At 44.6% G+C, this 13,645-nt stretch overlaps 1 protein-coding gene across 1 annotated transcript in view; it reads left to right on the forward strand.

The window, feature by feature from the left end:
• Positions 1–304: 304 nt before the first annotated feature.
• Positions 305–13,645, forward strand: part of LOC150065219 (putative serine protease 47) — a 29,482-nt gene continuing 16,141 nt past the window's right edge. The window contains exons 1-4 of the mRNA XM_090329787.1: positions 305–684; positions 1,522–1,684; positions 2,400–2,677; positions 5,842–6,005. Of these exons, the coding sequence (XP_090185913.1) occupies positions 357–684; positions 1,522–1,684; positions 2,400–2,677; positions 5,842–6,005 (933 nt within the window). The 5' untranslated portion in view covers positions 305–356. The remainder of the gene's footprint in view (positions 685–1,521; positions 1,685–2,399; positions 2,678–5,841; positions 6,006–13,645) is intronic.

Genomic DNA, 13,645 nt, shown 5'->3' on the forward strand with positions numbered 1-13,645 from the left:
GTGTGTGTGTGTGTGTGTGTGTGTGTGTGTGTGTGTGTGTGCTAGGAATGAAACCTAGGTTCAGAGGCACTCTACTTCTTTCTTATCCCGTCCCAATTCTCTAGCCTTCTCCTAGTGGATATGTGGAAGCCTGGGGTCAGGCTGGGATCAGGGCTGTGCCAGGACCCCTGAGTCGGTTGGAGTCTGTTGTAGGAAGGACTAGGGCGGGGCCAGGGAGGGAGAGAGGGCCTGGATCCAACTGAGGTCAAGCACTGTCTTGGGGTGTCTTGGTCGGCTTCAAGGCAGGGTCCATCCTGGGTAGGGCAAGATCAAACCCTGGTCAGGGAGCGGTCGGGGGCCTCTTCCAGGGATTTGGCATGGGCGCAGGAACTGTGATGACTCTCAGTGGGCCCTGCGTTCTGCTTTGGCCTCTGCCTCTTCTGCTGCTGCCCCTGACCCCCAAAACTACCCCCACTACACTGCCTAGTGACCCAGGCTCCTCCAAGGCTCCGAGGACCCAGCAGAGAAACGTTGGATCACCATTGGACTGGGGGTCAACGACTCTTGGGCCCCAGGGCTCTGAGGGTTGGGCTCAGGGTCGGTTGGAGGTCAAGGCAGAGTGGGAGGGAGTGGGGCCAGCGCCAAATCGCACCCACATCTTACCGGCCTTCACCTCGGAGCCAGATATCGTGGGCATCGACCAAGGTGGGTGAGATGGGAATATACTCCAGGACCCAGCATGGGGTTGGATAAATGTCTAACATCTGTCCAGCCCTGGAGCAGAATAGAAGGACAGAGGAACAGGAGTGTTTTGGTGTGGGCTGGAGGAGGATAGGGAGCAGCAGAGGCTGCTGCTGAGCCTACAAATTTCTCCTGTTAGGTCTGGGAAGCTTAGGCCTGGGCACAAAGCATTCTTGCTCCTCTTCTAGGTGTGTCTTAGAACCCAAATTGTCCACCCTTTCTTTTAGAAATGGAGTATCTTGAGGCCTTAAATTCAAACCCTGAGCGGGGAGAGACAAGGAAGGAGAGGGGGAGCAGAAAAGGAAAGAGCAAGAGGAAGGGAGAGAGAAGGGGGTGGTGAGAAAGGTAGCAGGAGAGACTTGCCTCAAATTACACTGAGTCTTGTTTGTCATTCTTTCTCCCTGGATATTGGGATGAAATGAAATGGCCACAGCCATTAGGGGCCACACCTTGAGCAAGTGACAATAGCAGCCTGTGAGAACATCATTTCTTTGATCTGAAAGGTAGACCTAAAAATGTGTTACATGAGAAAATGTCACAAGGCATCCCTCCCAAGTACACCTGCCCTTGGCAGGCCCACTCAAGAATGGGCTACTCTTTCATAGCCCTTGTGATCTTATTTCCATATAGCTTGCCAATGTTTTTGGTCACTCCATCCCTGGCAGTAGGCCATTTAGGCCAGGTCACTTGTACTTTGGCTTTGATCTACCAAACTTGAAATGGTGTGGAAAGACTTGTTCGGGTGATATTCTGGGACACAGAATAGTGTGTCTCTAACAGGTGGTTGGAATGTCTTCACAGTTTGTGGGAAGCCCAAGGTGATGGGAAAGGTGTTTGGAGGCCAGAGTGCAATGGCTGGCCAGTGGCCATGGCAAGCCAGCCTGCTCTTCCGGAGCCAGCACTTCTGTGGAGCAGTCCTCATCGATGCCCAGTGGCTGGTTTCTGCAGCCCACTGCTTTCTCAAGTGAGTTCTTCCCTGGGACCTTTAAGGAGGGTCTGGCAAGGTCAGAAGATGCCAAGGTAGTAAAGAGAGGGTTTTGCCCCGGGTTGTCTGCCGCCACTAAACACACATTGGTCTTTCCTTTACTCACAGTTCCTCCTCTACATGGGTTACTCCTCTGTACCCAGTGCTTCTTTTCATGCCCAGCTCCTCCTCATCCTTCACCATCAACTCTATCACAAAGGCTCCTGTCCTGTATGTCCATCTCCCACAACACAGATGTGCTCTGTGACCATCCATAGAACGTGTCCAGGCTACTTGCAGACCTAGGTGTCTCTTCACCATCCCCGTTTTCCAGTGAATCACATTCTAAGTAGCCAAGTGACATTTGGTTGTTGTTGCAGTTGTTTTCTTATTTTGGCCAGTTCTGAGACTTGAACTCAAGGCCTGGGCACTGTCCAGGAGCATCTTTTTCTCAAGGCTAGCATTCTACTACTTGAGCCACAGATAAGAGTCTCGAAGCCTTTCTTGCCCAAGCTGGCTTCAAACCACAATCCTCAGATCTCAGCCTCCTGAGTAGTCAGGATTACAGATGAACCATCAGCACCTGGCTCAAGTGATTTTTTTTTTCTTTTGATCACTTCTATAAAATTGGAGGCCTGGAAAGAGCTGTGGGAAGCACAAGGCTGGTCCCACACTCAGCTCATGGTGATAATGGGTCCTGTCTTGTCTCTTCCAGCAAATCTCACGACCCAGAGAACTATCAGATTATGTTGGGAAACACTCACCTGTATCAGCAAACCCAGCACACCCAAAATATACTGGTGAGCCGGATTGTCATCCACCCAGAATTTGAGAAGCTTCATCCCTTCGGGAGTGATATTGCCATGCTGCAGCTACAACAACCTGTGAAGTTCACATCTTCCGTTGTTCCGGTCTGCCTCCCACCCATAGACTTACAGCTGCCTGGTCATACATCCTGTTGGATAACTGGCTGGGGCATGATCTCTGAGGACAGTAAGGAGCAGGGGAGAGATGGGAGGGATAGGAAGAGGAGGGCAAGGAGACAGAGGAGAAGAAGCATGTGAGAAAGAAGGGAGAAGTAGCACAATCAGGAAGAAGTCCAGGCTGGCTCCACAGCCATTTCCATGTCTTATAAGATGAGGACTGGGCCAGGCCTGTCTCTTTTAAATTGTGATTATAAAGCTGATGTACACAGGGGTTATGGTTACATAGGCAATTTTTTTGGACAATGTCAGCCCTTTGAACTCTCCCAGTTTTTCCCTTCCTTCCCACCCACAAGTTGCATAGTTCATTTTCAACAGTGTGGAGTGAGTTCCACTGCTGCATTTGTTTATTCTTGGTCCCTCCATTTTTGTGCCCTCTCCCTAATCCTCGCAAAGATGGATAAACAAGACAGAAAGAAAAGGAGACAAAAATAGTAACAAAGAAAAAATACCTCTTGTTTCCATTTCCTGGAATTCATTTTGCTATTAGTTTATATGAGCAGATGCACATGCTATTGTGCCTTTGTGTTCCACTCCCAAGAGTGTCCTCTTTTGGTCTTAACTGAGTGTGAATGCCTAGAGTCCTATATAACTTACCATGTCACGGTGTATTTTAGATCTAGCTTCCACACAGGGGAGAATATATGCACCATTTGTCTTTCTGGGCTTGACTTACCTCACTTAACATGATTTGCTTTAAGGCTCTTTTAGTTTTATGAAAGACTATTCTGTCTTGTCAGGTGAAACCAAATAATGGAGAAAACCTTGTTTTTGTTTTTGTGCCAGTCTAGTACTTGAAACTCAGAACCTTAACTCTCTCCCCAAGTATATTTTTTCTTGTTCAAGGCTAGTATTCTGCCACTTGAGCCACAGATTCACTTATGGATTTTTGATATTTAATTAACAGTAGACTTTCTTTCCTGGCCTGGCTTCTAACTATGATCCTCAGATCTCCTGAGTAATTAGGTTTTCAGGCATGAGCCATTGGCACCTGGCCTTAATTTTTGTTTTTTAGAGTTTTGAAAGTTAAGAAATTTAGGCAAAGACTTCTACCCAGGCATACTTATTTTAAAGAAAGGATTGTTTATGATTTGGAGAACATACTTATGACATAATGGAGACAGAAGATGGGTTTATAATTATAGGATTGTAGTTTGGCATGTTGTTTCTTAAAAGGGATTATACACACACACACACACACACACACACACACACACACACACAAATGAGAATATGTCTTTATTGATTCCGGATTGCTAGCATTCCTAGTCCTTATCCATTAAATGTCAGGAACACTTTCTATTCATATATCAGCTAATGTTAAACATACACCTACATGAAGCAGTGCTTCATCCTTGAAGGGAGAGGTCATGTATTTTTTGATTTGTCAGTCATGGGACTTGAACTCCGGACCTGGGCGCTGTCCCTAAACTCTTCACCTTAAGGCTATTGCTCTACCACTTAAGCTGCAGCGCCACTTCCAAGGTCATGTCTTCTTTTAAAAAATAAATTATCCATTCATTTAATTGAGCAAAAAGGGGAGATAAAAATCTTGGTTACTGTGGACTGAGCTGCATGCATTCTACATCTTCCTTCATGTCTTTTATTATTTTTTTTGCCAGTCCTGGAGCTTGAACTCAGGGATTGAGCACTGTCCTTGGGCTTTCTTCAAGGCTAGCACTCTACCACTTGAGTCACGGTACCACTTCCAGCTTTTTCTATGTGTATGGTACCAAGGAATTGATCCTGGGTCTTTGTGCATGCTAGGCAAGCACTCTACCACTAGGCCAAACTTGTGGCCCTATCCTTGAGCTTTTTTTTTGCTCAAGGCTAATGTTCTACTACTTGAGTCACAGTACCACTTCTAGCTTTTTCTGTGTATTTGGTACCCAGGAATGGAACCCAGGGCTTCACGCATGCTATGCAAGCGCTCTACCACTAGGCCAAACTCCCAGCCCTCATGTCTTGTTTTAACATAGTAATCTGTGCCCCAGGGCGTAGTATATTGGCACATATGACAGTATTACTATGCAGTACAAACAACATCATTTCTATGTGTAGTATATTCTAATTCCTTCTTACATGTGCTTGTCATAAAATTCAAACTCCCACCTTGCCTATAAGGTCTTACATGATGTGGTACCATACTCCCTATCTGCCTCATTTCCTGAATCCTTCACATACCCCATTCAAGTTACACCAGCCACCTCACTGATGCTTGAATATACCCAGGCCATTTCCTCCCCCACTTCACCTGGTCTTTCTAATCTTTATATGACTACTTCCATCTTGACCTGCAGAACTCATATTCTCCTCTGAGAGTTTTACTTAGTCATGTAAAGTAAAATAGGCAACCTCTACTACCTACCAGGTCTCTATTTTATTTCCTTCATGTTACTTATTAAATCCATTTGTTTATTTATTTATTTTACTCCTCTGTTTCCCCAATCAAATATGCTTCCTTATATTGATGATGCCTGAAAGATACCTAGTACCTGGGTAAATGAATAGCAGAGTGATTTGGTGAATGGATAGATCATAAGGAGACTTAAGAGGGCTTTAAGAAGATGGAAGGGAAAAGGGATGGATGAGTGATAGATAAGGTAGATGCATAGATGGAAATGTGGGTGGATTATTGAAAGGATGGCTGCAAAGTAGGAAGGAGAGAGGTATATGGAAAGATAGATGATGTGGGTGGTTGTGTTAGGAGAGGGAGAGGAGGAGGGTGTGTGTGGAGGTGAATGGAAGGTGTAAGTGGTTGGATGTGTTGCCACAGTAGATGGAAAGGGAGTATAATGGAGATATTGGTGAAAGAGTGACTGGATAGAAGGATGAGTATGAGAAAATGGGTGGGTGGATGGAACAAAGGGGGAATAACCATCTAATGGTGGGTCAATGAATGTTTGCTGAATGCCATTGAGTGGGTCATGAAGTAATAGTAGAATATAGCCTGTTGCGGTGAGTCTGATGAAATGTGGAAAGGTTTGAGAAATGGAGAGGAACTTTTAGGAATGGATGGAGGACTGAAGCAAATGATAAAGCTCAGCTAATCTGAGAAACCTTCATGTTTAGGGGTAGCAGTAGATATCATAGTGAGAGTGGGCTCGGAGTAGCCTGGGCTTCCTTGGCCTAAGCCATGGGGACATTTCGCTGACTACCTGCTTATTTTCACAGTGAAACTGTTGCCACCCTTCTCACTCCAGGAGGGTAAGGTGGACCTGGTTGAGAGTAACATCTGTAATACCTTATATGGACAAATACCTGGCAAAGTCAAAGGCTATGTGCACGAAGAGATGCTGTGTGCAGGGTCCATCTCAACCGGAAGGGCCATCTGCCAAGTGAGTAAAACTGGTACCTGCTTTTCTTGTGCCTATTCTCTGGGCTTCAGTTTGCCCAGGGGACCTAGGTTCACCTTTGCTTTCTTTGTGGACATGCATGGGCTTCTTGTGTCCATTCACTCTCTGTTTTCCCTGGGTTCCATTCCACAGTAGTATCCCCCTGCCAGACTAGCCCCTTCTTTAGCCATTGGGAGAACTCTCCTACCACATCCCTTTTGGTGTGTATTCTAAACATCGCAATAAAGAAGAACATGTAAAAAGTTACAGGTGTACAGTTGATTGAACTTTCCCACATGGACACATTGCCTGCTTTCGCTTGTCTTTTTCTTGTCTCAAATGTCCAAGAGTAACAATTATCTTCATATTGGAACTTTAAATGATCCTGAATTTTTTTGTACGTAGGATGTACAGATGGTACTCATATCTGACTGTTTCATTCGTGAGTTTCTTCTAGAGTATGATTCTGTTTCTTCATTCTCATTGTTCTAGAGGTAGTTTATCTGTCTACTGATCTCAAGCTTACAGTTGCTATCCAGAAGTTGACCTGTCTGTGGAAAGGCAGGGGCTATGGAAGTTTCATGAGATGATATGAACTTAGGATCTTCAGTCCTGCCCAACAATTGATACTTGCTGGGATGCAGCAGCTAGGTACAAGATTCAGCATTTTTCAGACCCAGCCTAAGCAATTCACCTTCCTCTTGTGGGTGGGTTGAGGTAGAGAGGCTGTGGTTGAGAGGATTTGGGCTTAAGTCTAGCAGTCAATACTTCTGGCTGGGAGACAGGCCCCTAGATACTAAATACTAAGCTGGCTATAGACTAAGTTCTTTGTTGTTATCTGATTACTGTGAATAGAAGTCTAGAACTCCATCCTCACCCTACAGGAGAAAGCCTGTGCTCACAGGGCCCTTCCTGGCCAGAGCTCTTCACTGCTTGAACTCATCTGTGGAACCATATCTGCCGTCCCTCTTCTTGAGTCACCGACATGGAAGTGACTCAAGACTCCCTGAGCTACCAGTGTTCCTTGTTGTCAGGCTCCAGAGTATCTCAGTCTCTCAGGTGGCACCTGGCTCTCACCCTCCAAGACAGGGAACGTGACAGAACATTTCTTCACTAAAGCTATCCCTTTACACGGAGGTAGTAATTCTTACCCGATCCCTGCATTGAGTATATGGGAGTTACAGGATTATCTTGTAGCTGGATTTTCAGTTTGTGAATAGGATCATCTGATTTACCTTGTAATGGTGTCTTCAGTCTTCCTTACTCATTCTGGGAAACCAGAATGGAAATATTTGCTACGTTTTACTTTTGCCGGTTTTTCCATTCTTTTCTCTGTTCCACCACCTGTTTGTGACCCCCCCAATGCCCTTCTCTTTCTTCAGAGTATGTAATCTCTCCTGTGTAACCTGATTCTTCTCATTCATAGAATCAATCCATCCTCTTGCTGTGATGCTTGGAATGTCTATTTGATTTTATTTAATTTTTAATTTTTTTTTGGCCAGACCTGGGGTTTCTTTAATGTGTATACACTTCTTCTGTAAGCATATAACAAGGTGTTATTTAAATCCAGGATATTTAACAGGAAAAATGGGAGGCTTTCCACATAGACATCATTCACTCATACTTCTAGCACCTAGTCAGAGCTCCCCTGGGGCTCTAGGGTCCCCACAAGTGGGGATTTCTGGAGTTCTGACTCAAGCAGGAGCAGCACAGACAGCAGTCTTGTACCTGTCTGGACTCAGACTCCACACTAACCGTTCTCTCTCTCATCAGGGCGATTCTGGAGGACCCCTTGTCTGCTTCCACTCCCATGTCTGGGTTCTGGTTGGACTGGCCAGCTGGGGCCTGGAATGCCAGCATCCTGTCCACCCCAGTGTCTTCACCAGGGTTGCCTACTTCGTTGAGTGGATCAGTGAGGTCAAGAGGAAAACTCCTCTCCTGAACTCCACGACCACACCTCCTCACATATATTTTTCCCCTTCAGTACATATGAAATCTTCTGGCTCAGCTCAGTCCTACAGCACTCTCATGTCTGCACAGACCTGGCTCCTGCTGCCTTTTATCTTCACTGTCCCACAGCAGGCCTTGTGTTGACCCTTGGTCCAAAGTTCAGTCTCCCTCCCTCCAGCCCATCATCAATCTAAATGGATCCTTTTCCTCATCTTCTGTGTCTTTCAAATGTCACACCCGGAACCAAGCCTGGAAAAAAAAAAATCAAGCCAAATAAAACCTGCCACTTTGTTGCTCTGCTGCAGTATCTGCTTGTGGGCTCTTTCTCCCCCTCAGTATTCATCCTTCCCTTGGGGTCAACTATAGTAATCTTCCTTCCCAAGAGAGGTAGTGGTGGCTCATAGAAAGACTCAAGCATGGGTTCCTGGAGAAGGAGGGGTAGGAGAAGCATATCAAGGGGATGTTGAGGACTTGGGGCATTTGAAAGAGAGTGGGGTCCATCTTCCCCTGGAGATCGGCTTGGTCCTAGGGAAGGCCAAGTGCATGGCAGGCTGTGCCCCTGGATTTCAGGGGCCTCTAACAGGCAGAGAAGCAGATTCCTGGAATTTTAAGGAGAAAGAGCCAATGTCCCGCAGGCCTGAGGAAGGAAGTGCCTGAAAGGATTGGTTGGAGCTGAGGCGCTGGGCTCAGGCCATGAGGGCAGAGTTCTGGCCTGTAGATAGGGCCTTTTAGATATGAGGCTACTATATGAACCAAAAATAGACAGAAGGGCTCTCTACAGTGTTCACACCTGTGATCCCAGCTATCTATGAGGCTGAAATCTGAGGATCATGGTTCAAAGCCAGGCAAGAAAGCCCATGAGACTCTTATCTCCAAAGTATTCAGAAAAAGCTAGAAGTGGCTCTGTGGCTCAAGTGGTAAAGTGCTAGCCTTGAGCGTAAAGAGGCTCAGGGACTGCACCCAGGCTCAGAATTCAAGCTCCAGGACTGGAAAAAAAGAAAAGAAAAGAAAAGAAAAAAAAACCTCTCTGATGCCATATCAAGAACTTAAGCATATGCTATCAAAGCTTTTACAATAATTCATGGAACGTGACCAGGCCCTGACTCCAAGCCCCACTGCTAGCACACACACAAAAAAGACTTTCCAGATAAATAAAGCTTGAGATAATCTGTCACCAATAGATTTCTTTTTTCTTTCTTTCCTTCTTTCTTTCTTTCTTTCTTTCTTTCTTTCTTTCTTTCTTTCTTTCTTTCTTTCTTTTTTTTTCCAGTCCTGGGCTTAAGCTCAGGACCTGAGCACTATCCTTGGACTTTTCTCAAGGCTAGAGCTCTACCACTTGAGCTACAGCACTATTTCCGGCTTTTTTTCCCCTATGTATGTGGTACTGAGGAATCGAACCGGGTCTTCATGCATGCTAGGCAAGCACTCTACCACTAGGCCAAACTCCTCGCCTACCAGTAGATTTCTGTTGGAAGAAATGAGCAAAGAAATTCTTCAATGATAACAGAATAATATAGGTCAGAACCTGTATCAATAAAGAGAAGGAATAAATGAAGACAAAAGAAACATTTTAATCTTGGGTGTGTGTGTGTGTGTGTGTTAGAGAGACAGACAGAGACAGAGAGACAGAGCACGATAGCTTCCCCTGGCCCCGGTGAAATGTTTCCCTTCCCTGGGCCTCAGCTTCTACAGAAGCAGGCTTGGCAGCCTCCTCACTAGCAAGGCATCTGTCTTCAGGCACCCTTCCCAGTGTTTCTCTGGGGCGAGTCTTCAGCTGGCTTCCAGGAATTCCAAAGATTTGCAAACCTTTGGGCACCTGCGGCTTTTATAGGCTGTTTTCTTTTCTGTGGACAAACAAACAGGCATCTCTATCCTGCTTCTGTGCACACTGCTCTGCTCTGGGTCCTTGCAGCCTTTTCCATAGGCCAACATATTTTTAATGAAATTTTCAGATTTTCACTTTTTTTTTTTTTTAAGGTGCAAACAAGAATGAAACAAATGAAGCTGGGCACCATTAGCTCATGCCTATAAACCTTTCTGCTCCGCAGACTGAGATCTGCCCAGCAGGGGCAAGAAAGTTTTTGAGACTGTTATCTCTAGTTAAGTACTGAAGCAGTCTGAAGTGGCTGAAGTGGTAAAGTGCTAGCGTGGAGCACAAAAAACAAACAAACAAACAAAACCCTCAGGGACAGCACCCAGGCACTGAGTTCAAGTTTCCAGACCTGCAACATAAAAAGAATAAAGCAAGCAATCAAAGCACCTAGAGGAGTATAAGACTTTGCCTTGGGACAGATTGTTCAGAGTGGCTGGGTGTTGTCTAGGTGTGAGGGTGGCAGCTGGTAACTCTGGACATGTGAGTGATGGGCGTCTGATGACAGGCTGGTTTTAAGAAGGATGACCACTGAGGGTCTCTGAGGGGCGTGGTCTGAAAGGTGAGCTCAAGCCCCAAGCTGGGCAGCCAGCACGTGTGCACAGCAGAGGCATGCTATGCACTAATGGGGGTTCAAACTGTTCCAGGTGTTGGGCTGCTGACCTGCTGGGGGACATGTGCAGGTATGAGCATGGCCAATGTCGTTCCAACGGTCGGTGGTGAGTGCCACGGCATCCAGAATCAGTTATCTCCCCCCTCAAAAAAAGGTAATGTCAATTCAGACAAGGGACTCTGCTAAGAGCCCCTGTACTGCAGCAGTGCTTTCCTGTGACCGTGGGCTTGGTGCCCTGCGGAGTCTGGCGTCTGGCTGTGTGTCTCGGGGGTTCGTGGGCTGCCCTCATTGTTCCCCTGTGGGAGTACAGTGTGCACTCAGTGGAAAATGACCTATGTTAAAAGGAAGGGGAAGGAGAAACGGGGATGAAATATACTCATTACTTGGCTTACGAAGTGGTAGTCCCTCTGTACAACACCTTAGTTCCAGTAAAATGATTTTTAAATGCAAGGGGTGGTTGTGACAACAAAATACAATGTAACTCAGGCTGGGAATGTGGCTTAGTGGTGGAGTGCTTGCCTAGCAAACCTGAAGCTCTGGGTTTGAATCTTCAGTACCATATAAACAGAAAAGATGGGAGTGGTGCTGTGGTTCAAGTGGTAGAGAGCTAGTAAAAGAAGTTCAGGGACAATGCTCAGATCCAGGCCCCAGGATTGGCAACAACAACAACAAAAATATACACACACACACACACACACACACACACACACACACACACACAGGTACATGACACAACTCATGACCTCATCGATGGAACTGTAACCCCTCTATACATCACCTTTACAATAAAAATTTAAAAATTAAAAATCAAAAAATATATGATGTATATTGTGCTTGGCCAATGAAGATTGTAATAATAAAAGGGTATGGTTGATTTGCTGTCTATGTTTTGGCACATGAGCTGAGAAATTATATAAGTGTGTACTTAAAATTTGGGGGGGCTGGGAGTTTAGCCTAGTGGTAGAGTGCTTGTCTAGCATGCATAAAGACCCAGGTTCAATTCCCTAGTACCATATACATAGAAAAAAGCCAGAAGTGGTGCTGAGGCTCAAATGGTTAGAGCTCTGGCCTTGAGAAAGTCCAAGGACAGTGATCAGGCCCTGAGCTCAAGCCCAGGACTGGAAAAAAATTTTTTTAAGTTTATTTTTATTTTATATTTTTTGAATAATAATAATATGTGCATTTGCCTGTGTGAGTGGTTGATATCTGTGCAGATATTGGGTTTAGAGGATTTGTGACTGTGTTTGCAATGTGAGGATAAAGGGTATTTGCAATTGGCAATTGGGGTTGTGCTTAAAATTTGGGTTTTCCCCTTATCAATTTTGGGTTTGTGTGAGTGTCAAGGTGAATATAGAAGAACATGTGTTGTGCCTATATGCTATGTTAAGGAAGTATGAATTTGAAAGTTAGTTATTGGGGGGACATGCTGGGGGATTATTTGTGTACTTAGGACTTGCTAGATAGTTGTTTCTATGCTTTTCATAATTTATGACTGTGTTTTTCAGAATAAAGATAAGGAACATTGTTAAGAAACAACAGGTCTATGATTAATTTGGTGACTTACAAAATGAAGCTATGCAATTTTATGTGAGTTTGTATGATTCCACATATAGAAGATAGAAGTTATTTTCTTGAGCTTATGAGATTATCTATATATAAGCGCAATAAAATTATATGTACTATTATGACTATATTTTCATAAAATACTATCATGCACTGTGTGTTTGCGTAGTAGTTTTATTTCTTGGTGTTAAGAAATAAATTCAGGGGGCTGGGAGTTTGGCCTAGTGGTTAAAGTGCTTGCCTAGCATGCATGAAGACCCGGGTTCGATTCCTCGGTACCACATACATAGAAAAAAGCTGGAAGTGGTGCTGAGGCTCAAGTGGTAGAGCTCTAGCCTTGAGAAAGTCCAAGGACAGTGCTCAGGCCCTGAGCTCAAGCCCAGGACTGGCAAAAAAAAAAAGAAAGAAATTCAGGGCCTCATGCATTGGAGATAAAAACATTGTGCATATGATCTGGGTTTCAGGTGCAGGTTCATGCGTATATGTTTGTGGTCTGTGAGTATAGAAAAGGCACAGGTGTTTTTTACATGTGTTCTGGATTAGAATGTTCAGTTGCTTGCATTTGTGGTGCTTATGGGTATGCTGGGTCTTGTGTAGGTGATAAATATAGGTTTCTGATATCTAATGTGTATTAGAGTTCATAGAACACCTGAGTATGCATTCTGTAGATGTGAGGGGTTCTCCCTGTATGTTTGTAAATAGAGTATAGACTTCACGTTCAGGAATTGTAGAGTATTGGGTAACGGGATTGTGGTGTTTTGTATGTTTTGGGGGGAAGGGGGTTATTCATGGAATAATTTTTTTGTACACTAGTTGTTATGTAATCTAGCTCTGTTGGATTTTCCTATACTCAATAGGGCAATATGCAACTTGTTTTTGTGCATTTTTGGTAATGTTGTACATCGGTTTATAGTTGCAGCAGTGACATGTTAATAATAGGGATGGATAGGATTTGGGGGGGTTGTACATGCACATTCAGGAACTGTGAGTTACGTGTGTTCTGCAGTTTGGTGCTATGGTTTTGTGTATATATTTGGAATGAGAATTTGCTACTCTAGGGGCCTGTGGATTAGATCGATCGGTCTATCTATCTGTCTATCCACCTATTCCTATGAAAGGACATGAGCGTGGGGAGCTAGCTTGTGTTAGACACTGGTGTAGACACTGGTGCTCATCTCTTACCAATTCTGTGTTCAGTGGTATCAGTAAGCTGGGATAGTTTTGCTGAGTAAACCTAAAAGACAACACTTTCTTGCCTCTCTCAGAGTATGAATTATTAAGTAGTTACTATCACACTTTGTGTGCGTGTGTGCGAGTGTGTGTGTGTATGTGTGTGTGTGTGTGTGTTTAGTACATGTAATCAGGCATCTGTATGAAATAAGACCATACGAATAACATGAGTACAGATATTGGAGATCTACCTGAATTTTCACTGGAGCCTCAGGAGCAACGGGCCCTCGTGTGTATGTCTATATTCAGCGTAGTCTTTGTGAGCTTTTCTTCACTTTAAACTAGGTTAGCTAATTCTCTTTATCTTTCCTTTTTTTTTTTGGTCAGAGACTAGGACTCAAACTCGGTACCTGATGTTTGCTCATTGGCTAGCGCTCTACCAACTGAGCCATGCCTTCAATGTCAGGTTAGTTAATT

Source organism: Megascapheus bottae, chromosome 3 (assembly GCF_031878675.1).
Source record: "Megascapheus bottae isolate mThoBot1 chromosome 3, mThoBot2.hap1, whole genome shotgun sequence".
NCBI lineage: Eukaryota > Metazoa > Chordata > Mammalia > Rodentia > Geomyidae > Megascapheus > Megascapheus bottae.